Source organism: Chaetodon trifascialis, chromosome 17 (assembly GCF_039877785.1).
Source record: "Chaetodon trifascialis isolate fChaTrf1 chromosome 17, fChaTrf1.hap1, whole genome shotgun sequence".
Lineage (NCBI taxonomy): Eukaryota > Metazoa > Chordata > Actinopteri > Chaetodontiformes > Chaetodontidae > Chaetodon > Chaetodon trifascialis.
The window spans coordinates 2419026-2444618 of record NC_092072.1 but is presented as its reverse complement, the minus strand read 5'-3'; the positions used below and the strand labels follow the sequence as shown (position 1 = coordinate 2444618).

The 25593-nt window shown below is 45.3% G+C and overlaps 1 protein-coding gene across 1 annotated transcript in view; it reads right to left on the bottom strand.

The window, feature by feature from the left end:
- grin2da (glutamate receptor, ionotropic, N-methyl D-aspartate 2D, a) overlaps window positions 1-25593 on the bottom strand; it is a 169196-nt gene that overhangs the window by 89457 nt on the left and 54146 nt on the right. Inside the window, exons 2-4 of the mRNA XM_070984035.1 lie at window positions 9588-10225; window positions 7717-7854; window positions 3946-4212 (exon numbers count right to left, since the gene is read on the bottom strand). Coding sequence (XP_070840136.1) covers window positions 3946-4212; window positions 7717-7854; window positions 9588-10070 — 888 coding nt within the window. The 5' untranslated portion in view covers window positions 10071-10225. The remainder of the gene's footprint in view (window positions 1-3945; window positions 4213-7716; window positions 7855-9587; window positions 10226-25593) is intronic.

The following is a 25593-nucleotide window of genomic DNA, read 5'->3' as shown; positions in this document are numbered from 1 at the left end:
CAGATTGTTCGCATCCAGACGCGGCTCGTGAGAAATGTTAATGTACAGTGAGAGAGGAAGCACGGCAGGAAAAGGGAGGATGAGAGTGAAAGTGCGATGGTGAGCAGTAAAGAAGAGTCTCAGCGGGGAACCGTTCCCTCTGTCTGAATTACACTCACATCACAGCACCGACGAGGCAAAACCAAATTTAATCAGGGACGCCGGCATCAAGAGAGAGCGTGTGTGCGTGAGGAGGGGGTTTGAGTCGACACCCAAAGTGCAGAGCTCGTCCAATTCACCAACGCCGTTCCACACTGAACCCGCTCGGTAACGCTCCTTTGGTTTTTCATCAAAGGTCTGAGCATCATGGGAACCAAACGCAGCATTTTAAAATAGAACAAGGTGCGAGCAACGTGACGCGACGGTGGGAAAAAAAGGCTGAATCACAGCGCAGTGACGGACAGTTCAGAGCAGAGGTCACAGCAGCAGACGCACGCTCCTGAAAACTGAGCAGCCAACAAAACCCGACGTGGAGTTTTCTCTTCCTTTGGCAAAGAGCGTGAAGCAACTTCAGGTTTTACGTGAGCTCGACAAGCAGACAATCTGTCCTAATCATCTCCCTTCAGTTCAGTCTTTCTCTCAGAGCTTCTCCTTCTGAGACTTTTGTACTTGTACAGATCTTTTTAACATTAACGCGTTTTGAACTTATCTCATGAGAAGAGAAGAAAAAAAAACACAAGGAAATGATGTAAGGCAAGAAGAAACACAGCGACGTTTCCTCTCCAGCTCCGTCTTCAGCTGTGACGGTGCTAGAGCTACGTCACCTGTCAGTTTAACGGCTCTGCGGCATCCAAAGTCACACCATTCATTTACACTGATTCTGACAAAATGCTCCCACAAAAGGTCTGTTTAGGAACAGTTTTAGAGCTCTTCAATAAGGTAAAGTTTATGTTAAAAACATGTTGATGAGCTTTCACAGCAGCCCGATCAGCCCGTGCATCCAGTCACCAACAGATTTCCTGACTGTGATGGTGTTGATACGATAAGAGACCTTTGCACTGGACGCTCTGTTACTTCCTCACTCAAGCCTGCCAACTCATTGATCTTCACTCCTCCACAGCAGACTGGATCATGCTTATTGATACAGTATCAGACCAGTTCGACCTGCGTGAGGAGACAGGAAATGAGGCAATGAGACGCGTCCACAGGCCGCTTCCAAAGCACAGCGGTCCGAAAGGCAGGACGTCTCATTCGGATGCAACAAACTATTTTTTCCAAGGGCATGTGCTCACATACTGTTGTTAAAAATACCAAATGTAGATGGATGACACTGACCCTGAACCCGAGAAATGCAGCACCCAGTGGGCAGCAGAAAATGCGTCCTTGGAGACCGTCCAAAAACCTGACCTGTGCCTTTTGTTTGCAGCTGCTGGTGTGGACGTGGACGTTTTAGTGAGGACCATTTAATTAGAGCCAAGCAGCCAACTCGACAGAGGAATGAATTTTAGCAGCAGAACATGAAGTTTGGAGCAGTCGCTGACATTTCCAGTGCATGTTGTATCTCTGAAAACAATCAGCGCTTTCATATAAAATGTGACACCTGCAGCCGGCTCAAGATTTAAGATCTGACCTTTAAACCCAGTCAGAGGCATCAGGCACACACAGTGCTGCTGCTGTCCCTCTGGCAGCTCATTTCCCAGGTGCCCGTCATAAATAACAATGTCATTGCCAAGAAAAACATTCCTCATGATTGAAATTCGAAAACATTGACAAGCAACACACTGAAAGCTCATTGGTTCAGACTCGACTGACAGTCTACAGCCATGCTAGAGGCTCTGTGAGGCTGCACAGTGCTGTGAGCTAAACGCTAACTTCAGCGTACTGGGCACATCTACGATGCTAACATGCTAACGATGACAATGCTAAGCAGGTCTGGTTTTTACCAATCGTGTTAGCATGCTGTCGTTTATCATCATTTCATACGCTGCACCTGCACAAACGTCCATCTGACTGTACATCTCCACATCTAAATCCCAGAAAAAGGTTCATTCACTGCCTCGCTGTTCAACATTTCATATCACTTTCACTCCATTACATCACATCATGTTCACTCCGGCTCTTTTGCTTTTGGTCTGCCCCCCCTTTCTGTCTTTCCCCCTTTCATGCATTTCATTTTGACAAAAGGTCATTTACACTGACAACGGCAAAATATGAGAGCGAGGAATAAAAAGGGTTCACAGTGAAAGAGAGATGTGAGGCAGAGACGGATACTGCACTCGTACAATGACCAGGGCTGGGAAGAAGGAAGACCCCGCGGCCCCCAAACACTCCTTCCTTCCTTCCTCTACCCCATGTGTTAGACCACAGCTCAGGTCACCTCTGAGAACGTCCACCCTGCCGTTAGCCTGTGTTGTTTGTTGTTTCTCTGCAGCTTTTATGCTGAACAGCAATTACACAAAAAAAGACTAATTTCTTGCCTTTTATGCTGCTAAAGGTTAGAAAAAGTTTGCTCTCAATGGGTCACCGTACAATGAGTCTGCTTCATTTCAAAACCCCGAAGCTTTATTTAGCTGAAAGTAAGCACAGGCAGAGCAGGACTCACAACGCTGTCTGCCAGAGCAGAAACCGGCGTAGCAGCAGCGTCCGACCACAGGGACACGAGCGAATATACCACACAAAAAACAAGCGGCATGTCTCCTGTGGTCGTTCCTGTTTGTCTTCCACCGTAAACAGCCTTTCCTGCTGTGATTGGTCACTTTATGAAGAGTGGTGATGACCAGTCAGATCCTTATTTTATCACATTTAGCTCAGCTCAAAACTATACACGTTTCTGTTTATAAGAGCTAAGAGAAGAGGACAGACAGGTTTGGGTGGATGGACAGATGGACATTAGAGCTTTAGCACCCTGGACCAGGTTTTCTTTGCTGGAACATAACTTTTTCACTCAAGAAAGTTGTTAAAAAAAACATCTGGCCTCACCTGTTTTGACATTTCTTCTTTTAGGTTCATGAAGATGAAGCTTTGAGCTGTTGCTGATGTCATGAGCACCTCTGAAGAGCGGCTCAGTGCAGAGCTGCAACGGTTAAACGCTGCAGTGTCACTGCGAAGCTCTCAGGTGTATGCAATAGCGTGTGTGTGCGTGTGTGTGCGCGGGGGTGTGTGTAAGTGGTCCCTCAGGGCGTCAGAGTAAATGAATAGCGTGTCCTCAGACGACCTCCCTAAATAAGGCTTTTACTGCAAACGAGGGGCCACTTCCAAAACGGTTAAAACGTCTGAAGAAATAACTCTGAACGTCATAGCTGCACTGTGCCGCGAACGCTGAGCATCGATCTGGAAAAGTTGATTAAACTGCTTCGGAGTCCAGCTGAAATTAAACTGCATGTTTCTTTCTGCGACAGCACGGAGAGGAAAACTCAGAGGGGAGAGATTCATACCGCTCTGCTGTTTGGCTTCTCCTCTCTGTGCATCTCAATGTCTGTTTGTCTGCAGCCAATCAAATCATGTCTTTTTAAACTCATTGGCTTTCCTTCAGAACTACAAACACCTGTTTTATGTTGCGTCATTTTGGAGGTTTGAGAAAAATCCTTTCGTTCTGACTCTTCTTGTACAATTTTACGTCGTTCTGTTATTTTCGTAAACCAACTTCCAAACTTGCATAGTGATCACGCCACTTTAAAAACAAACGACGTCTCAAACTTCAAAAGCTTTCGTTTTATTTTGAAGGTTATTTCATGTTGCCACAGTCTGTCTTTGGTTCTGCGAGGTTCCAACTCAAACGCACTTTTAAAAGATGTTGGCAATCTTGCACTTTTAGGTTGAGTACCATTTCTCTTTTTAACTTCAAGACCGAAATAACTTCAAGACCTCCGACTTGAGAAATTATTTTTATCCTTTGATACCCCATGTTCGTCAGGAAATAGCGATAAATTAAGAACAAAATGTGACGTCGGCGCTGCCTCGTCTCACCTGGGCTTCGTTGTCTTTCAGCAGCCGCTTGGTTCGCGCCCCGCTGGGGTCGTCGGTCACGTTAAGAACCACCACGCTCTTCTTCTCCCAGCCGATGAACGAGCCGTCCGTCATTCCCTCCACCATGGCCAGGAAGTCCTCGTAGCCGTGGTGACGGGTGGTCACCACAGAGAAGGAGGTCCAGTCGTACTCCTCCAGCACCTCGAAGATGACCTCCAGCTGGAGCGAGGTGGAGCAGGTGAACTGGAGGTAGATGGAGCCGCTTTCCTGAAAGCGAGGAGACAAGAAGAACTCACAGGTACAGCATTCAGGTGGGAGGTTACTGACCGTAAAGGTTTAAGGTCAGATTAGCATGACGCCGTGTGACGAAAGCCAATCAGCATTAAGACTGTAAACATCATGAATCAGACATGGAGGTAAGCCCACCTCCTCAAATATTCACAGGTTGATCATTTGGGTTCATTTGGTAATCACACAAGTAACGATTATAATAAACACAAATGGTTGCACTGTCCAGGAGGATCATGGGTAACACGAGCGACGGTCTGAACACACCATTACTGCACATCCTCATCGTAAAGTGTGGGTGTCTCCATAGGCTCCAGCAGCAGCAGCAGCAGCAGCAGTCTGAGCTCGCTCTCGTCCAGTTCAGCTCTTTTCTTCGCCCGGTGGCTGACTGACTTCAGCTGAACTGACAGAGAACACTCGGAGGAATAACGCAGTCTGCCTGTCAAAAAAGTCCTTGGCTTCTGAATAAGGCTTTCAGTGTCAATGAAAGAAACAATGATCGCCTTCCTCTCTGCCGCTCCAGTCACATTTAATCTGGATAGACGAGCCGCTCGCTGGCTCAAAGAGGAATTCATTTCTTTGGGCTTTTCTTCCATTGTATTTTTCCTAAAACTAGAACAAAGGAGCAGGAAGGAGTAATCCATATAGGCTGAAAGCTGGAATGAATGCGAGCTTAAACGCTGAAAGAAAGCGAAGGACTTAACGTGACGGGGCGCACGTGTCCACGCACTTTTCCTGACACTGTCCAAAGTTTTCAGCGGTGTTGTTAGCAATTAATCATTCAGCATCTTGTGGACATAAAGAGGCGGTGAGCATGTGTCTAAATTAATGATCAAGAGGAAACTTCAGGGAGTATCAAGCCGCCTTCCCGAGTCGACAGGGCTCACCTCAGGTTACGCTGCGCTGAACTGGGTCAAATATCAAACCGGCATCAGCCTGATTTATGATGTAAGCCTGTCTGCTCTTCAGAAGCCAGCCTCCGGTGGAGTGCACAGGGAGCATGCTGGGAGTGAGCGGTGCTGGTGTAGGCTGAGACATAAAACTGAATTTTCTCGTCCCATTGGAAGCTGCAGCTAAAATAAAACCCTCTACTCGCGCTGTCGTCACGTGAGCGCTCGGCAGAAACGATGAATGACTGACGCTGCGTCCCAAGTCACAGATTTAGAAGCGCTGTTGACTCAAGCTTGATTGATTCTCGCCGTGTATCAGGAAACAACGTCCCAAAGGCAATTAAGAGCTCATTAGAGGTTAGTTCGACAAATATTTCTCAAATGCGGAGCGACTCCGGAGGCCAAACCGCCCGATTTGTGGTGTTAAAGCCCGGCGGGGGGGTCAAGACACCACAGAGTTTCAGATAACTCACATTGACTCAAACATGGAGGAAAAGACTGCTGGTCACTGACAACCCATGCTGAATTATCTGCTAATGAGCCTACCTGTTTGTTCACACTGACTAGCCAACTAAGCAAGCTAAGATTCTGCAGGAATAAGACTCGACGCGTACGATTCAAAAGTCCAGAATCATCTCCAGACGGTCTGTGAGCAGCGATCAGCGAAGTCAGACCGGGCCTCTATTTCTACTGTGGAGTTGAGAATAGCTTTGTCAAAGTCATTAATTCCAGCTTGTTCCAGGCATTATTGTGCTCAGTTGACACTGAAAGAGGAAACTAATCTCCTTTAAATCTGCACAGATTTCATATATCTTACTCAGCTGTTACTCAGAGGCGTCTTCGTCTCTCTCTGCCTTTTAAATCGTCAGTCTGGTCAGACCAGTCTGCAGCTCTGTCAGAGCTAATGTACAAAATGTACTTGCTTTGGCAAACCGTTGATACAAAATAAGCTTTATTTGTACAGAGGCCTGTCTACAAAGTAAAGGCATGAAAGGAAACTCAGCGGTCCTCTCAGCCTTTTGCAGCAGCGATTCCAAACTTTCTTTGGTTCGGTATCTTATTTTAGCAAAAAGTTTTCTTCTTCCTCGTCAATCGCATTCTGGGTTTAATTCTACCAAAAAAAAAAATACCTGTGGCTCAATAATGTCTCATGTGGGTTTTGTCCCTGAAGCAGTTTGTCCTTTGTGATTGTGAAACTGGACGTTTAAGCACAAAATCGACAGAGGCAGGCGTGCTCAGAGCTGCAGAAATGTGGGCCCGACCGAAGGAACTTTACTGAGTGTAACAAGAGCAACAGCAGCTCTGCACCTCCCCCTCCTTCAAAGCAAACCCCCCTCCCACCATAAACACAGCTGCTTCTCACAATGAACACTTTCATACGCTGTGACATTCAGTTTAAAGCTGAGTGTTACATCCACAGCTGCCGCTGGTGGCGTTACAGTTTTCTAGACATCCCAACAACCACAACGAACTGTCAAGATGAGCCACTTAAAACAAATTGGACCACTTATTAAACATCACACCTGTCACGCTAAACTGCTTTGTTAGCCTGATCTACTTATCACTAATGCCCGTCAGCAAAACATTACCTTTTGTCACACACAGATTAGCCAGCTGAGGAGCTGATACCCGTTAATTAGTCCGTAACAATGGGCGACGCCGCAGTCATCGTGATTAACTCGACGGAGAAATCTGACACTGAAAATGTCCAAATTCTCCGTTGTATGATCAGTGGTGCACTGGACGACTGCAGTACAACCGTCCTGCACATCCTCCCCTCAGTAAAGAGATGCTGATGAGCTTAGCGGCGGTGACAGAACTGGAGCAATTCTGACAAAAATTACATTTTCCTCTTCCTCGTTTCTTCTTAGCGATGAGGGCAGAGCAGCACGTTTGCTGAAATGTTTGGTATTTAGAAAATAACTATATCCTACAAAGGACTCCAGTCTGAGAGAAATGAGAGACTCTTTGCTCCTTTTCTGGAACTAAAACTATGATCACAACCTACTACTGCTCGTTTTCTGCTGCTGGCACGTTCACCTAGAGGTCCCAGGCTGCTCTTAAAGCGGCTCTAATAGATGGATTTCTTATTTATATTGTTATCGTTATTGACAATGGACCAAATGAGTGTGTGTGATGTGTAAGCTCTGTGATAAACTCAATGACCTCCTGACTCTGCAGCTCTTCGTACCATATTTCACCTTCTCATTGAACCTGACATTTCCAACAAAACAGAGCTCAAAGAAGAGTGAATATTGGACTTTGGAGGCGGAAAACACGTCGACAGATCAATGTTACTGTGGCCGCTGCTTGCTAACAAGTTCACCGTACGAGGCATAGAAAGTATTGCTTGTTCCGCTTCCCCAAGTGGAAAAAACAATAATAATAATGCGGTTTTAATTTTGACGGCAACGTACTGTTGCAGTCTTAATTCTTTCTCATCTCTAAAGTTATGAAATCCACCTCTGGAAGGAGGTCACGAGGTAAATTTCTCCCAGTCTGCATTTCGCCCTCTGAGCCGCAGTTACTTCTCGCTTCAGTCCAAATGAAATAAAAAGGGTTGATGATGCAACGTTAAGTAATCCATTTTTACCTGTGGCTCTCGTCCCAGGCTGGCCCCTCCCCCCACAGCGACCACGGGAACCCCTGTCTGGGCGGACACAAACTCCAGCATGGGGGCCAGAGGGGCGCGGTTGGGCGGCGGCGGCCTCTCCTCCTCAAACACCAAACCCTGGAAGTGAAACAGGTGGCGCAGTGAAACAAAGGCGCTCAGACAAAAGGCGTTACATCAGCCTCATTGAGACACAATTTCATAAGCTTCAACACACTTTTATTCATCAACGCTGCTGCTCTTTTATTCGTCTGCACCCTGAGAATAAATTAAAGGCTGAACAAGAGAGCAAAATACAACGTGCTGCTCGCAGCATGAGACAACAGCTTATATCCACTAAAGACTTTTCTTCTCACCCTGCTAACAAACATCTCGACTGGAGGAAACTGAATGTTTCTGAGGACTTTTACAGGTTTAATGAAGTCATGAAACAACTGTTGGAAGCTTTTAAAAACGGGACTCTTGTGCTGCTCTGATTGGCAATCAGTGCTGGCGGAGATAAAATCAGAGTTAAGTCCCTGCAGTGGACTGGCATCCTGTCAGGAGGCGACTGTGTGTTGTAGCTATACGGCTTAAGCTGCTTTACACCACAGAAACAACAGATAAGCTCCTGGCTTATGGGCCACCTCGCTCCTGCACGGGCTTACTCACAGCTGAAAACATGCTGAACCACGGCTGCAAACAAGCCGTGTTTTGTCTCAATGTTTTGGTCTGCGGGATTTTGCCGTGATTGCCTTTCAAGTAAGAGCTGTCAGCAGCGGTAATAAATTCTGGATAAGCGCGTGAAGTTCTGGCGACGGCCATTACTTTCCGTAATGATACATGGAGGGCAATAGTGATTTGAGGCCGGCTTGAAGACTTAACGCTTGTTTTCCTGTAGCAATTCAGGGGAGCAAATTGAAGTTAAGTGTGGATGACAGCCCAATTCTCTCAAGGAAGTATTTGATATGCAAATCGGCGACAGACAGGACCTGAAATAAGACAGCGTGTTACTTAAAAGAGTTAATATCACACTTGATCTGAGGCTTTGCCACCGTTTTCAAACAAATCCACAGCTAGAAGGTTTAGATTAGTAAATACTGTACATGTTTCATAGAAGAATGGATGAATGAATGAATGAACCTATGAATGAGTAAATGAATGAAGAGTAGTGTGTGTTATTACCTCTGTCAGTCTCTCAGAGTTGAGGCTCAGATCTGCTCCCATCCACAAGTCTTATACTATGAATGAATGAGTGAACGAGTGAAAAGATGAACAAACTGCACAATGAAAAATGAGCATGAATGAATGAAGGCACAGTTTTTAACTTCTGTAAAAACAGCTGAAGGAACAAAAAAAAGCATGCTCTGGCAGAGTAAATGCATTTGTCAGTAAACCCGTGAAACACACGCGTGTTCATCCTGAACGGCTCGATTCGGACGTTCAGTTCGAATCACGATCTCCTCCGTTTGCTACACCCTATTTAAGTTATGTGCACAGACACAAACTCTGGAGCGACCGGTTAGCCTGGTCAGTCGAGCTCATCTAATGTTTCTGCCGTCCAAAGGGCAAATACATACGAGGGACCAGAGCTGAAGGGTCCTCCCATGACATTTAGAGGCACCTTATGGGAGCACAGTGGTTTAACGGCTAGGTGCAGGAAGAATCAGTGGATCAAATGAAAACTGTACGGCGACATTGTCAAACTGAAGTCGAGCACGTCTGCGGAAACAAGCGAGTCGCATCACCAAAACGTGTCAGAGCACGATGGAGCATTACTGATATTTCTGTAACTTATTTTTTTATTACTCATCATCTTTGTTGTGTTGCTACTGTAGGTGTCATGTTGTTGTGCGTGATGTGTGTGACGTTACCTGCAGTGGCGTGGTGGCCAGCAGCTCACACAGCTGCAGCAGCAAGCTGCCCGGGCTGCTCTCATTCACAGCCAGGTAGATGACGTTGGCCTGACCCGATGGCGTCATCACCGTCTCCCCCACGAGCGCAGCCAGCGACAGGGGTGACGAGGAGGAGGAGGAGGAAAACGAAGCCATCGCAGCCGCTCCTTCCAACAAAGCTGAATCCGTTATTCCCTTTCCTCCTCCTCCTCCTCCACCTCCTCCGCCTCCCCCTCCCGGTCCGTTTCCGGGCCCTGGCCCCGGCTCGCCGACCCCCGCACCTCCCACCACCGCCGTCTCCGGGAGCAGGGAGGAGCCCGAGTGGACCACGGCGATGTTGACGCCACCAGAGTCCCTCTCTCTCTCCCGGGGCCGGAGCAACAGGGGGGGCGAGGGGCGCGCGGGCCCCGTGCAGGCCAGGACAGCCAATAGCAGTGAGAGGGCGGGCCTTGGGGCCACCATGGGGTAAAGGGAGGGCCAGTGGCAGCTGTCGGATGGGGTTTGGCAGGTGTGGCCAGGTGGGATTCAGGGATTTTGTGGTAGTGGGTGACGTCTGTGGGGGAGGAGGGAGGGAGGAGAGGGGCTCACAGTGCTTCACCTGATGAAGACAGGAGACCCTGGAGGAGAGAGAGGAGAGGATGATTTAATAACTGCCATCATCCCGCTGTCATATTTCCTCTCTAGCCAGAAGACGAGCTTCAGCCAGTCACTTCCTTTCATTCATTATATATGTGCAGGTGTTCTCGAGTGGGACAGGTGATTTATGCAGCACATTCATCCAGTTAACAGTGTGAATACATGACACACTGCTCCTACTCATCCTCCTATTTACTGCTCCTCTTCAGACATCCTGGAAGTCTGTACATATAATTCTATTTACTTTCCTAATAATTAAATCCTGCTGACATTTAGGATTAAACAGGGCAACAATAAAAGTTAACTGATGTGTCGGAGTGCAGTGCAAAAACTGCAGAGTGATTACTGTTTGTTTGTTCAGGAGATTAGCTCTGCTTTAAAGACATTGATGACACTGTAAATACATCCTGAAGAGAAGCGTAGACGGCTTTTATTCCTGCAGTCTTACCTGAGTCACAAATCACAGAAAACTAAATAAAATTTTGATGACAATCTGCAAACCAATGGGAAGACGGCAGGGTTGCTACAAGTGAGATCAGTCACTACCTTTAAAACACAGGATTTGAATATTTTTGCAATCAGGACTTTAAGCAGCAATATCGTTTGTCAGGTAACACAAATATCTAAATATGGTTTCTCATAACGTGTCAGGTGTGTAAACCAGGTGACCTTAGCTAACGTACAGGTGAGGTCAGACTGTTGGCACAAAACTATAAAACAGATTCTAACATATCATCTGACTTTAAACTGGAAATATAAACTTCTCTTTCTCACACTGTCCTCAAGTTTAATGCATGGAAAACACGTGTGATCTATACAAGTTGAAACAAAGAAGCCGATTGATAAACTGCCCCAAAACACATTAAAACAGTAGTTCACAATGTGCATTAATTGTGTGTAGTTTGGAATTCAGACAGCATTTCTGCTGGAAAAGGCAGCAGAAGGGGAAAAAAGCACAGTATGGAGGTCAGGTCGTTTCCTCCGAGGGACAAAGTCTGGAAGAGAGGCTTTCATTTCGAACAAATTTAGTCTTTTCCACAATCCAGCACAGACCGAGGTCTGCGTCGCGGCATGCCAACGCGTGGATGGACCCGGAGGAACCGGCGAGAGCGGGACCACAGAGAATAAAGAGTGAGAACAAGCAGAATAGAGAAGCAGAGAAAGTGCTGCAGGTGGCGAAGGGATAGGAGGCGAGGATTCAGCTGCAGAGGGAGGACAGAGGCAGTGTGTTTGTAAGGCAGAGCAAAAGGGTACAAAATGACCTGCATATGTATGAGAGGGAGGCGGACAGAGAGCAGAGAGGCTGAGGAAGGTAGGCAGCAGAGACAAACAGGACGAGCAGTGCATACGATGAAAGCAACCTGTGCACACTTTGGCATAATGACCAAGTGTTGTGACTGAGCTTAAGAGGCAAAGAAAATAACATCACGACGGAGAAATGTCGATGATGTTCACCTTGACTTCCTTCCTCTGCTTATGTGAACTGATGATAAAACTGCTCAGGCTTTAAATTAAAATTCACTGTACTTTACAGTCAATGTTAAATGTGTACAATCAAAATGTTCCGCCTCATCTAACCAGCAATGCTAATTACTTTTGATAATTGCAAGGCATGAATACTCTTCTAGTATTTAACAAAATTAGTATTATGTCACTCTTTCAAATAAATACCTAGTTTGCAGCTATACATCAGCAGGTGTAAAACATCGATGAATCGCCTGTATGCTGATGATGAACTCTTTTATTAACACTTTTCTCACAGGAGGATCATTTAAGTTATTTCCAGGATGTGCAGTGAAGTCTTTACTGAATATATCCATTAATATTTCTTAGCATTTAGAGAGTAATTTAACACCAACCTGGAGAGCTGGTGACCGAATCTAATTGTTTCAAGTTTGTCGTTGTTTGCTGAAGTCTGTAGCAGCTCATAGCATGTGCTGCTTACTGGATCTGGTTCATATTTTGTAGCTTCATGTAGGCTGGACAAATAAAGAAAAAGTCATCTCCATCAGTGAATTCAAACTGACCGCACACCCTTATTGTCACTTCTACATCACTTCAGCAAAGTGACAACTTCAGCCTCTGGTGGTCAGTAAAAGACGATTTCCAGCCACTGGTCTGACGCTGAAGTGGACGCCCTGACGTAAAACACTCAGCTTCTTCTTGGAAGCTGCAGTAGCCTGAAGGGTTACACACTTTCACACATCTGGGAGCTGCCCAGCACTTACACAAACACCTATTGACTGCTAACAGTCCGGGGTTAAGCATCTTGCTTGAAGGCACCTCAGCAGAAGTTGAGGGAGTGGAGAGAGCAGTTTCTTCCCACTGAGATCAAATGTTACAGCCGTTTCTTTACGTTTCCCCTTCCCTCTGTCTCCCGAGCTCCAATCTGACCACGATAACTCAAACCACTTGCCGAGGTGGTCTGGGACACATGGGACCACATACATTTTGTAGTGTAAGCACTGATGCGTCCCGGACAGGACGTAACGCTGATGTACGTGGTTGGACTGCAGTTCCTCTTTCATCTTGTCCTGCACTTTTCACAAGTTGTAAATGATTATGTCCTCCTAATCTCAGCAGCTGGAATAGCCCATACATGCATATTAGTTCTTGAAAGCTTTTGTTTAGCTGGCTAGCTGTTAGCCAGTGTGAATCAGATCTGACAACCCATAATAACCTGCCGTGGGGTCCTATGACCTCGCCGAAGTGACATAGGCAGTAATGAAATCTGAACACAAGTGGTCAGCTGGACCCTTTGGAGACATGTCTGCTCATGCCAGGTGTGAACAGGGTCTCTGTCCCTCTCTTTGTCCCTCTCTGCCTGAGCGATTGTCTGAGTGGAGACAGGTGTTCTGAAGCCAGAGCAGAGCATCAACGGCTGCATCTCATCCTGTAATCAAGCCTCCTACACAGACTCAGCTCTGCTTCCACCTCAGCAGATCGGAGCTCCTGCTCAGCCAGTCTGAGCCTCCAGCCATCTTTGTAGTTTATACTCGTCTTGTTGCCTGTTAGCTGCAACTAACCCCATTTCTCATCTCCCTGCTGTTTCCTCTGCTCGGCTCTGGACCCTGTCTCCAGCCCCCCGTCTAGTCTGCCCTGCCCTCCTGCATCAGACTCCCGTTCAGCCCAACATCTTCTCAGATTCCTCCCTGGATCTGCTTGGCTCTGCTAACTTAATATATTTATTTTAACTACGTGAAAGGTTTTCTGGAAGGCACCTCACGCAGACACTGAAGAGTACCTTGTGCATCTGTATGAGACATCAAGGAGCGGCAGTGTTTGATAATGGTGGCTTAATGAGAACAGATTAATTATATGTTAAAATGATGGCAGTAAGAGGTCACTAAAATTATGTTTGAACGGCATCAAAGAAAGCACTTTAGTCGAGGTTTAAGTTAAGGGATTGACTTAAAGCAAACAGCTGTCCAGTTAAATGACAGCATAGCTTTAAATCTTGGCTAAAGGAACAATATCACAATCATGAGGTGAGAGCTGAGGAGGAGGAGGGCTGGTGGAGGAAGCTGCAGCAGCAAAATCTGTTAACATGAGCGTATGAGCACTTGTCAGGCTGTGACGGCCACGCTGTACTACTGCACGGATGTGATTGGACGACGCTAGTCACCTGATAGCCACACAGCTGGGGGGAGAGAGAGAGTGATTGCAAAGCATGAATGAAAGGAGCTGGAGCGCGGCGGCGGCAGAGCAGCGAAGCCGAGCTCCACTTGTGATTTTTCTTGTCGGGTACTATTTAGTGAACTCAGTGACACGACATGGCCACAAGCTTCATGAAAGCGACTTCACTCTTCTGCACACAATATGCCAGCACACACCGATGTCACGTCACATTACGAGTCAGAGAGACCACGCTGACAGCCGAATGCAACATTTACGCACACGCAAAACACGGCTGTCAAGTTTATTGATAAGACGAGACATTTTGTCTGAACAGCTCCTTCATTAGCTGTCCCACAGAATCCCTTTGTCTCCAAACTCTGATCTGATCTCTCTGCGTGAAGGTGTCTAGTTTATAAACCTCTTGCCCAGTTGACAGAAACCAATTCAACCAAATATTAACGTACCAATCTTTGAAGCATGTCACAAACCTGACTCCACGGATGACATGTTGCGTGGCATGGTAAACCTTACTGTGAGCACTGATCTTATCTTTCACTAAATATTAAGGCTCCTCCACTGATGTCTGCATTAGTGCCGTATTGAACTGCTAAAATATGAAAACAGATTTTCTGAGTAATAAATGAGAGTAAAACAGTCCCAGCTGTATATTAAACAGAAAAATTAACTCTCAGATCCTTTTGAGCTGTCAGATACCATCAGTCTTGTTTAGTACGTTCAATACTTTCCTCAAGTTTAGAGTTGTAATTTCCTTTTTGTTTGTACCCACTTTACCTCAAAATAACCTCATCTCAGTTAGTGATTTCACCACTTTCCTGGAATAGTTTTCATCAACCTCCAGAAAGAGGCCTGAAACGTCTTTGTTGTTTTCGGCTTTAGGTTAGAAATTGGGGGAAATTGAGTGATGATAACGGCGTGAGAGTAAGACAGCACTCTGGTCTATCACTTTTGAGAAATTGTGATTTCTGCGACTAAAGTAAAACCTCGTGCAATGCTGTCAGTGATGGAAAAGGCAGGACTGGAGGAGGATCATGGAAATAAATTATGGCTTCAGAGGGAGCCAAGTGCTGTTCTCAAAGGGAAGAAATAACAGAAGCAGGAGTGAGTCAGCGCTCATTGTTAATGTACATTATCGACAAGGTGGACATCGAAGACCTTCAACTGCAGCTCGGCAGAGGACATACAGCATTCATGGCTGTGGACTCCTTCACCTCAATATTCCCTGTGAAGATATCATGGAGCACTGATGGAGCTGCAGGAGCACAAAACAAGGCACTGGATGCATCCAGTTAGTCCACCCCACCGACGCCAAGCACCTGCCAGCAAAACGAAACTTTCTCCAGACCCAGTGACACTCTGGCATCAGCTGTCAAAGCTGTAAATTTCATTAAAGATCACTCCACCGACATTTGTCTTTTCACGGAGTAATGAGAGGATGAAACACGTGAAACGTTTGTACCCCACGTGCTCGTCTACTGAGGTGATTCTGCGTTCCAGGGTTGCCGAGTGAAAAACGCTGCAACAAGCAACGACCACAGACATCATTTCCTTTGTAAACAACTGACACAAAACAGCATTTTCCATCATGCAGCATTGACCTACTTAAAGGAAGCCAAAGCTCTTCGACAGAATGCGCTCTATAGAAAAGCACAGTACAATAAATTCCTTCAACGGTCATTTTAAAATGCTGCACTCCGGCATTACATTAGCTCTGCTGTCTCCCTGTGGATTAGCGTTTCATAAACTCCTAAATGGCTCAATGGAGCCAGAGGACATGTGGTTGCCATGTAAGCAGAGCCCTTCCATGTGTAACAAACCGAAACAGCACATATTAATATTTACAAGTACACACTGACTCCAGAAACGTCTAGAAGATAAACAGTTGAGGGCTTCTGGCTCAGGATTGATGCAATGCAAAGGTGTTCCCGTAAGTGCTTTACTGCTCAGTTTACTGAGGAATATGGATGGGATGGACTTTCCACCACCCACCATCAGGTTGCTCAATCTCTCATCAGCTCAGTGAACTTTAGGCAGAGGCAGGTTCGGATTGTCAGAGGAATTCGACCGAGGCTAGAAAAATACGCTGTTTAAAGGTTCTTCTCCCGCTCAGCACAACACACTCGAATACCTCAATGATGAAACAGACTGCAGACATCAGACTGGTGGTCAACACTGTAAAACTTCATCTGCATCGCCGACTGAAAGCCTGCAAACCCTGGTGTGTTTCGGAGCCTGCCGGTCGAGATACACCTGTTCTATTTTTTCTCTTATTTAGTCTATCAGGTACTTCTTACCATGCAGTACAGCTCTGCCAACAAATTCCAGAAATTATGCCTGTGCACATACAGTATCTTTGAGTAATTTTGGTACGGGGCTGGTTTTCATGGCTTGGACTGGACTCCTCAAGCAATCTCTTGAGTTTCTATGAATCCTTGGAACTGTAGAAATGAACTGATGAATGTTGAACTGATGCACCGGGGGTCTATAGCTTGAATGGAGAGCACAGTGGGTGGCCTGATGTGTGGAAGTTACTGCATCAAGGTTAGAAAAGTTTCATTGTGGTGAAACACACTTGATTTTGCTGTGGTACCCAGTATCACTCCCAAATCCTCAAATATCCTCTTACATTTTCAATGACTTTTGTCGCTATTTCGATTCTTTGGGACACTAAAGTACTACAATAATTTTAACCCACAAAGACCATAGAAAGAGGCATTACTGAGAACCATTGGAAAGACAAATAAACTTTGTACCAATGCTTTCAAGTGACCAGCGTCAGTCACTATAGATGAGAATGTAATGGAAGCTGACGGGTGAACAGAGAGCCTGAATGTGAATCATACCTGTTATGCTACATAGCCTTAATACCAACCATTAGTCATGCTGTTGGCCTTGGCTGTACAGTCTGTGCAGGCTCAAGCTGCTGACACTCATCAGCCTTGGATACATAGAGAATGTGAGGCGGTCTGAGGGCTGCAGGCTGCCAACCAGCAGAGCCAGACAGCTGGCAAGGCACTGGCACGGTCTCAGCCTTCAGTGGTCGGATGTCCATTTAGAAGAAATGTAAATGCTGCAACCAAGACCGTCCAGATATTCAAACGTTTGTCTGTTTGCCTGGTGCTGAAAGGCCTTTCCGATGACACACTGCAGCAGAACTTAAGACAGTAAAGTGAGCACGAACTCACCTGTGCTCAGTTTATTTTTACGCTTCATAATTTAAAGTCGTCTTCTACATTAAAGAAAACTGGTCCGTCTTCTAAGGCAGGATTTTTTTGCAAATAAAAAATGTTTTTGGCAGATATTTTCAGATCAATGATGATAAAGGTTGCTTGTTATCTTTTTCTTCAATCTTCAAAAATGTTCTAGTTGTTATATTTTCTTGAAAACCTCGCTGCGGCAGTGACCCACTTTCCCATCGTCATCATTAAAATCTCATCTTGTTTTATGTCGTCTTATCTTTTCAGAGGACAAGATTATCTTCTCTGTATCGATTAAAGTTTACATGTGTGCAGCAGGGCGGTGTGTCCGCTGTGTTGTGAGCAGAGCAGAACTATTGAAAACATTTTCTCCCCCTCAGCAGCCTGTTTTCACTCTTCCACAGCCTCAACCTGCCTTCAAACTGACAGCACAGAGCTCCTGGGTTGCTCTAATTTCACAAGCTGTGAGTGGTGAAATTGAAGGTAATTTACCACTGACCCGACAACACATGCACATACTACTCTCTAAAAATCACTTTTTTAACTTGCAAAGACAGGTTTTACAGAGATGAGGCTTTGGATGAACTGGTACCACTAAAAGAAAACTTTTGAAAGATCAGGACTTTGGACGGCGCTGCTTGTAAACGTGTTCTTTCTTTAAGTCGTGGCTGATTCAGTGACACCTACTGACCACACAGGACGGCAAACATACCTTGAGAAAACAAAGAAGACAATCATCAACAACCAGAAATATGGTTCCTCTTCCAATAACCCATGCAAAGTAAGCGCATGCATCATTTCCTGTTAATCCCTTGTTCTTAAATGTCTTGCCTGATCAAATAAAGGTAAAATAAAACAGAATAACTGACTGCAAACTGTGCCTCTTTTGGGAAACGGTTCATACTCCCCCATCTATAAAGCTGGATGGTGCAACACAGCTATGACAGCTTCGCCTCTTTAGGATGGTTTGCCGCCATCAAGGCGCTTTGCTAACGTTGAACGGCGTTAATTATCTTGTCAGAGCTTACTAATAAGGCTGAACCTGATGAGATAAATTTGCACATATTTACTTCACCCTGGAAAGCAGATCTGTTCCAAATGCTCGACCATGCTTCATTGTTGGAGCGCTCATCATTAATAGATCAAAAATGGACGCTGATGAAAGGAAAATCTCAACGCTTGTTAATCTAAACAGCAGTGACTTCACAGCTGAGATGGGATCGTTGAGCAGGACTGTGGCAGCTCTGTCTCCTAAAAACAAAATTTTGACACCAATATTATCACTTTTACTGCAAGTGAATATTGGCTGCAAATATCGGTTATCGGCCTCCTTGACTACTAACAATCAGTATCGATATCAGCCCTGAAAAAAACATATCGGACATAAGACATAAGATTTTTTATTAACATTTAACCAAAATCACGATCTTACCCTAATCTTAACCAAAGCACGTTTGTTGCCTAAACCGAAAAACAGTCTGGACACCAAGACCCTCGATTCACAGGCGTGCATTTTGTAAGCCCACCACCCACCCAAACCATATACATGGATATTCTGCTTCACTCACTCAAAGAAACATCTCTGAGCATAATCCAGGCAGTGATTACACTGTCACACAACATAATGATGAATGCAAATTAATTGTATATAAATGAAATTTCTAGGAAACGGGGTTGAATGTGGAGTTCAAAACTGGTAGGAGGTTTACAATGTGGACCAATGGACTGAACATTTAATGGGCCTTCATCAAAACCAGCATGGAAAATGTGAAATGAACAGCTGCGGTGGCAGTGAATGTGTCAAAACCTGCATGCAAATTAAGCCGTTGTTGGAAAAACAAAATGCAGCCTACACAAACGCCCTCTGGAGGGACACCGGGAGAACGGCTGCTTGTGGGGTAGGCGCTGGAGCACATTGTGAGTTTAGCACGTTGCAGTGCTGGTGAGATGGATTTTTTTCCTGCGCTTGTGTGAAGGCTGCTAATGCATGATTGATCATCAGTCAGTATTCAGCTGCCTGAGACGCGGGGGGATGCACCAGGCCCAGAGCATTTCAAACATCTGCAACTGCCAATGCAAACAGCAGATTCTTTGTAGAAACTGTCAAAGCACATACATTAAACGCCTCAAACCCACTGTGCAAACAACATTACAGCTGCGCCCAAACAAAGCTTTGCAGGCAGATGTTAGCTTGCATGCACGGTCTTTTCTGTTCTTGCATGAGTGCAGGATGTGAGGTTAAAGGAAGAAATGGCCGCCATCAACGGTCTCTCAGCAACAAAGACAAGGTTTATAGTCGTATATGACAGAGAGAGAGGGAGAAAAAAAAACAGACAGACAGCAGGGAGAGGACATGTAGAAATGCAGCGGCAGAGATATTTCTCTGGACGGGGTAGATGATGTGGGGGGAGCGTCGGGAGTCCACGCTATGATCAATCAACATCAATTTAGGTCAGCTTACCCACAAAGCTGAGTACAGAGCACGTCCTCGGGAGCTTTGGGCCTCCTGCTCCGAGGGCAGAGCGCTCCCCTGCGTATTAATTACATCTACTTACGGTGCCCAGGAGTCTCACTTCACTGTAGGTTTTTCTTTTTTAATATGTTTTTGTATGTAACTCGCTGCTCTCACGCTGGCACTGTGGCCCGTCGTCCTCCTCCCACTGAGCTCTGCAACGTTATGAATTAGCTTTATGGGGTCCTGCCTGCTTTTCTCAGCCAGGATAGTTCTTGCTCTGGAGAAAGTGGAGCTGGAGCACATTCAATCTGGTCTCTTACCTGTACAATGTTTAATGTTATAGCACTAATCTGCGTCTGAATCTGCATCACTTCCTGTCAAACTTTCAGAGGAAATGACAAAGACTTGATGTTCAATGTGAGGGTCTCCTTCTTGGTTTTGATATAGCAATCAATGGAAATCAACAGTTGTGTGACAAGCAGCAAAAACGCTTGAGAAAATCTGAAACTTTCCATTAAAAACAGAGGCACAGTCTAATGATGTTTACTGCTCAGCCAGCAGAACTTTCTGAATAAGCACATCCATTCAAATCTGACTTGGGAGCCATTTCTCATTCATGTTTTTAAATGCTTTATTAAGCCTCGCAAAAACGCTGTTTCTGCATCAATGATTCAAACACTACATTTACTTTAGCATCTCTGGAGTTTAGATACATAAGCTATGTGATGACTTCTCCTCTGGTTTGAAGAAAGGAGAGTGTAAATGGCGGTGTTTGCCTTTAAAGACGCCTGAGCGCGAGGGCTGAATTGTGTTTTTCACGATCGATCAATGAACCCACAGCTCCCCAACGCGCTGCCTCCCTCCTCTCATCTCTCTCCATCTCCATTTTTCCCTTCTTGTCTTTCCCTCTTTTTCTTCCTAACCTTGATTCCAACCTTTCTTTTTTCTTCTCCTCCTCCTCCTCCCTTCCTCCCTCTCCTCCTCTTCCTCTCCTGTGGGCCATCAGAATTCATTACAGGCTGAGCTGATTCATGGCTCAGTCCCACATCATTGGCGAGCATGGAGGCATGCCTATAAATCTGCAGCTACACGCTACTGCACAGCACACCACAAAAATACACTGCATGCATACACAGCATATCAAAGACACGGATAAATGAACATAGTGCACGAGGCAGAGCCTGAGCGTGCGCACACACTAATACACACACCATGCAATTACACCCACACATCACACACACACGTGTGGAAAGCCCTCCGCAGCTGCACAGCATCCACCCCGCAAACCATCATTACAGGCAGCGACCTGCTGCGCGTGCTGCTCTATAGGTCTGCGGCAAATGACTCCTGGCTTCATAACAAGCACGGGGGGCTTAAGGTCCCTCAACTGTACAGATACTCTGCAAATAATGATTTTTTTCTCCGTGGGTGATTGTGTGTGAGCGAGAGAGAGAGGGAGCAGGAGATCAAGGGTGGCTTTAAAGAAATCAGCTGCTTCATCCTTTCACCATCAAGGTCTCACTCATCAGCTGTTCGGCTAGCAGCTGACCAGCGACACTCAGTCATGTGCATACAGGTGTACAGGACAGCACGTTTAACCTGGCAGGTCGCACTCTAACTGCCGCTTTCTTGACAACACTATTTGCCATGGTCATGTGTCACTGGATGCACTCCAGGCTAAGGTGAAGCATTTCTTTTTTTTAGTGTAAGGCTGTTTGATCAGTCGCTTAATTATCTCCACCAGCTGAGCCTGGACCGCGCGCTTGGCTGTGTGCGTGCGCGCGCCCGTGCGCTGCGCCCACACTGACTGCTGTGTTTTATGACTCCTCTCATCTTAATCAGCTGGTTGGAGGCGAAAGAGATCAACAACAGCAGCTTCAGTGAGGAAGCCAGTGTCCGCTGAGGACAACACGCACTTTCTTTTCCTTTTCTCTTCTTCACGTTTTCACTTTTAATTTGACATTTTGCATATTTGTTTGAGATCATCTAAATCCACACCCGGTAAAAATCATCCACCCTCCCCGACACCCGCACCTGCCTGCACGCTCCCTGTGGCTGTACCGCCTTTATAATGACGTCCATCAGCAGAGTTTTCCATGTGATTTCTCAACCTCTTACCATTCAAACAAGCCGCAAGTGGGCCGGAGGAGTAACGTATTTAACGCCTTTATTGTTTTTGTCTATTCTTCAGTTACGTTCATACTCACACTACACGCGTTTGAAAGATAAGACTCTCTGAATCAACTGATGACGCCATTTAGATGAAATCACAACAGGAGGCACATTAAACTCCAACAGCAGACAAGCAAAAGATTATTAAGTTGGCAACATGGAGGCAACTCACCAATGACGTCTCTCAGTGATCCGCGGATCATAACACACCGACAAAAACGGTCTGGAAACATGGACACAGGTCCACACGAGCCACTGCAGTGAAAACATTTAGTCCAAAACATGATAATAATCCTCAAAAAGATGTTTTCTCCTTTCAAATTACGAGATTTGCTCTTCTGCTTGCCCTCCATGTTTCACCTGTTACAACTTCCGGCAACACGTACAAATTGGCGCCATCTCCTGCTAGTCACTCTGTGGAGTCTCACTTGACCAATCACGAGCTGCCATACCAAGCCTAGCAACCAGAGCGGCCAATAACAGTTCGAGTAGAATAGATGTGCCTTGTTCACTTTTTCCATGTGACAATCAAGGCAATCACAGCCGAGTTTGCAGATAACTGGCGTTTCGAGTAGCCAATGACATTCGAAACAAGTCAACCACCAGTTCCGTGGGTTATTAACATAGATCGATAGATAGATATATCTATGGTTATTAATCCCCCAAATCAAGTGACATCGAGGACTTCAGTGCAAATGCGGATATTTATGAGTGATAAACATAATAAATGTGCTTGATATAAAGATATATAGCCAAATTATAGGTATAGATGCCTTAGGTATTAATATAGATGGCCTAAATGTAGATTGCAGAAATATACAGATAATGATATGATAAATATAATACATTGCCCTTTTTTTTGGCCTTTTTTTTTTCTTTTAAATTAAAATTTTAAAAAAGCCTAAACATAGCATTACAGAAGTCATATGAAAACATTCAGTTCTTGGTCTCTGATATAACAAAAAAAATATTCAGGCAGAAAAAAAACTTCTACTTCAAGGTGTTCGAACTTCAATTACTCAATGCCAGTTGCACTTACAGTGACACTGGGGATAAGAGTGCCACCTTTCAAAAGAGACCAAAGTGTGTATGGGTGGGCCTTGGATCGTCCTTTTAGACTTACTTTACTGGAATGCTAATTAATGGTTTACTTTAATGATGAAGGCTGGGGCTGTTTCCAGTCATTTTGAAACCATGTGCGCAGTAATGTCACTGCTGCAAATATCAAGGGAAATTTAAGCAGCAAAATGAAAAACTGTTGTTCTAAACTTGACAGGACAGAGGAGGCTCTCCGGAGGAAACAGGATTAAACTTTTAGCTTCTGAAATTTTTTTTTATGCAGCTCTGATGGAGCTCAGGACTGATCGGGAGGACGGCTGCTTCACTTTGTCTTTTGGATGTGGAGAAGAATACGGTATTAACTAACATTAGATCCTGACTGACCTTGTTGGCACATCAGGTTTAAATAATCAAAAATTTACATTTCAGTGCCTGGTGCGTGAATACAAACAGAGTCTCTCTCAGTGAGGAGACGCGCTTCTGGTTTCTCCTGTGGGGGGGGGGGGGGGGGGGGGGGGGCACAGCCTGACAAAAAATGAAGCTTAAAATATGTTCACATTTTAGAGAACGTAATTAATATTTTCCTCATGAATGATGTATTATTTCATCCACCTGCAACCTATTAACCAGAATAGAAATTTTTATGACCCCCCTGATCCGCGGTTCACGCTCACACAGATCTGCACTCAGCTGGCGAGTAACCTGTGTTCAAAACGTGTAATGTTTTACATTTCAGCATAAAAACCAGTGCAGCGATATACAGAGAGACCGCTTCACAGTCACAACGGCATTTCTTTTACAATGACAGTCACCAAAGCTGTCCAATGAGTGAGTGAGCTTCCAGCCTGCCTGACAGAATATTTTCACTCGTTTGAAGGAACCTGAAACGTAACTAAAAGGCAGCACTGCATCCTTTTATTTCTGTTATGGACGAACAGAACCAAAGAACCAAAGCAGTCCCTCTAGTGATGCTGGTTTCTGGTTACTTTATTCCAGAGTTAGATTACATTACATTACATTCAACTTTATTGTCATCATCAGAGTGCAACACAGACACAACAAAATGCAGTTTAGCATCTAACCAGAAGTGCAAATAGTCACAATATCCAAAAAATATATAAATACATGTAAGTAGTGCAAGTGGCAGGAAGTAGAAACAGTATGAGGCTGGTGCAGGTAGTGCAAGTAATTTCTATGAAACCATAAAAGCATGTGCAGAATGTAAACAGGTGACATGTGCAACAGGTAGTAAGTGGCAGTGCAGATGGGAGCCAGTTACAGAGAAACATAAGTAAAATGGAGGCTCTGTGCACTGCAGGCGTGCACACAGTGTGCGTACTCTGAACGAATGGGCCCTTATGGCCACTCTGACAAAAAGGAACAGCACAGGTGGAAGTAATGATATTAATCAAGGCTGCTTTGCATTAAGACGCTCCAGTTCAGCGGGCTCACTCACTCACTGGAACACTTCAGTGGAACTGAGCCATCTTTAAGTGTATTACTTCCACCTGTGCTTCCCCTGCTGCGGCCAGTCAAAATGTCTGCCAAGGGAAAGCACCACTGAGACGGCTTTTTTTTTTTTTTTTCCAATTTTTATCATAAAACTACAGTCCACATTATGAAAATGACCATTATCCATTTTTCACTTAAAGGTCAGTCATCTGTCACTGGATAATGGAAGCGGCAACGTGACTCAAGGTCATGTGTGCCGAGTGTCAGGCTCTGAGCCAATCATCAGCCAGAGGCAGGTACATCGTCATAGTATCTGTGCTCTGGTCACCTATCAGGCAACCTACAAGGATGCTGTGCATTTAAGTGTGTGTTTGTGTTTTCACACAGTGTGTGTGTGTGTGTGTGTGTGTGTGTGTGTGTGTGTGTGTGTGTGTGTGTGTGTGTGTGTGTGTGTGTGTGTGTGTGTGTGTGTGTGTGTGTGTACATCTATCTTAATAAGAAAATGAAATATGGGTGAGGAAGAGCCCCAACTGAGGCCTTGACTGGGCGTACAGGAACGTAAGGAGACGTAAACAGCACAAGTCAGTGTATCATCCTCAAGTCACTGAGCTCACCAAATGTCTCACGCACACACACACACGCTTCTTATACACAACCTACACACACACACTCCATCTTCCCCTCCGTTACGCACTTGCTCGTTCCATTCACTCTCTTTAATTAACCCCCCCTCCCCGCTTCTCCCCTCAGGCTTTGCACACTAAGGCACCAAAATACACACATTTTCCTTAGTAAACAGCACTTGTGCACACACACACACGCGCACACAATCTACAACTGCATCTGTTATATTCAGCTGTAGTTGGACAAAACTCCACTTAATTAGACAAACTTTTGAAGCAAGTTGCACGAGCCTGATCTCAGGAGGGTGGAGCTCGTTTGTAAGTGGATGCTTTCAGATTTACTGTTTACTGTCAGGGGTGCAGGAGAAACATGGCCTCCCCTGCAGAGGCCCGGGTTCAGTCGCCTGCTGCAGCAGAAACTGCACCGCTGACACACGTGATGAGGACGTGTGAATTATTAAGAGCTTCTTCCTGTTTCAGCATCATCGCTGATCTCCATCAGGTACAGAGAAATCCCACAAACTTCAAATATGAGACGAATTAAAAGACAAATTATTCACTTTGAAGAACCATTATCTTGAATTTCAGAGGCTTCATTTCTTAAATTAAGACAGTTTTATTAGTTTTAAAGGCTTATTAGATCTCTGCTGCGGTTTAAATCAGGCGGAGCCATGATGGAATTATGTGAAATCGATGTACCAATAAGAATGAATGAGAGGGAGGGAAGCCAAACACACACACACACACACACACAC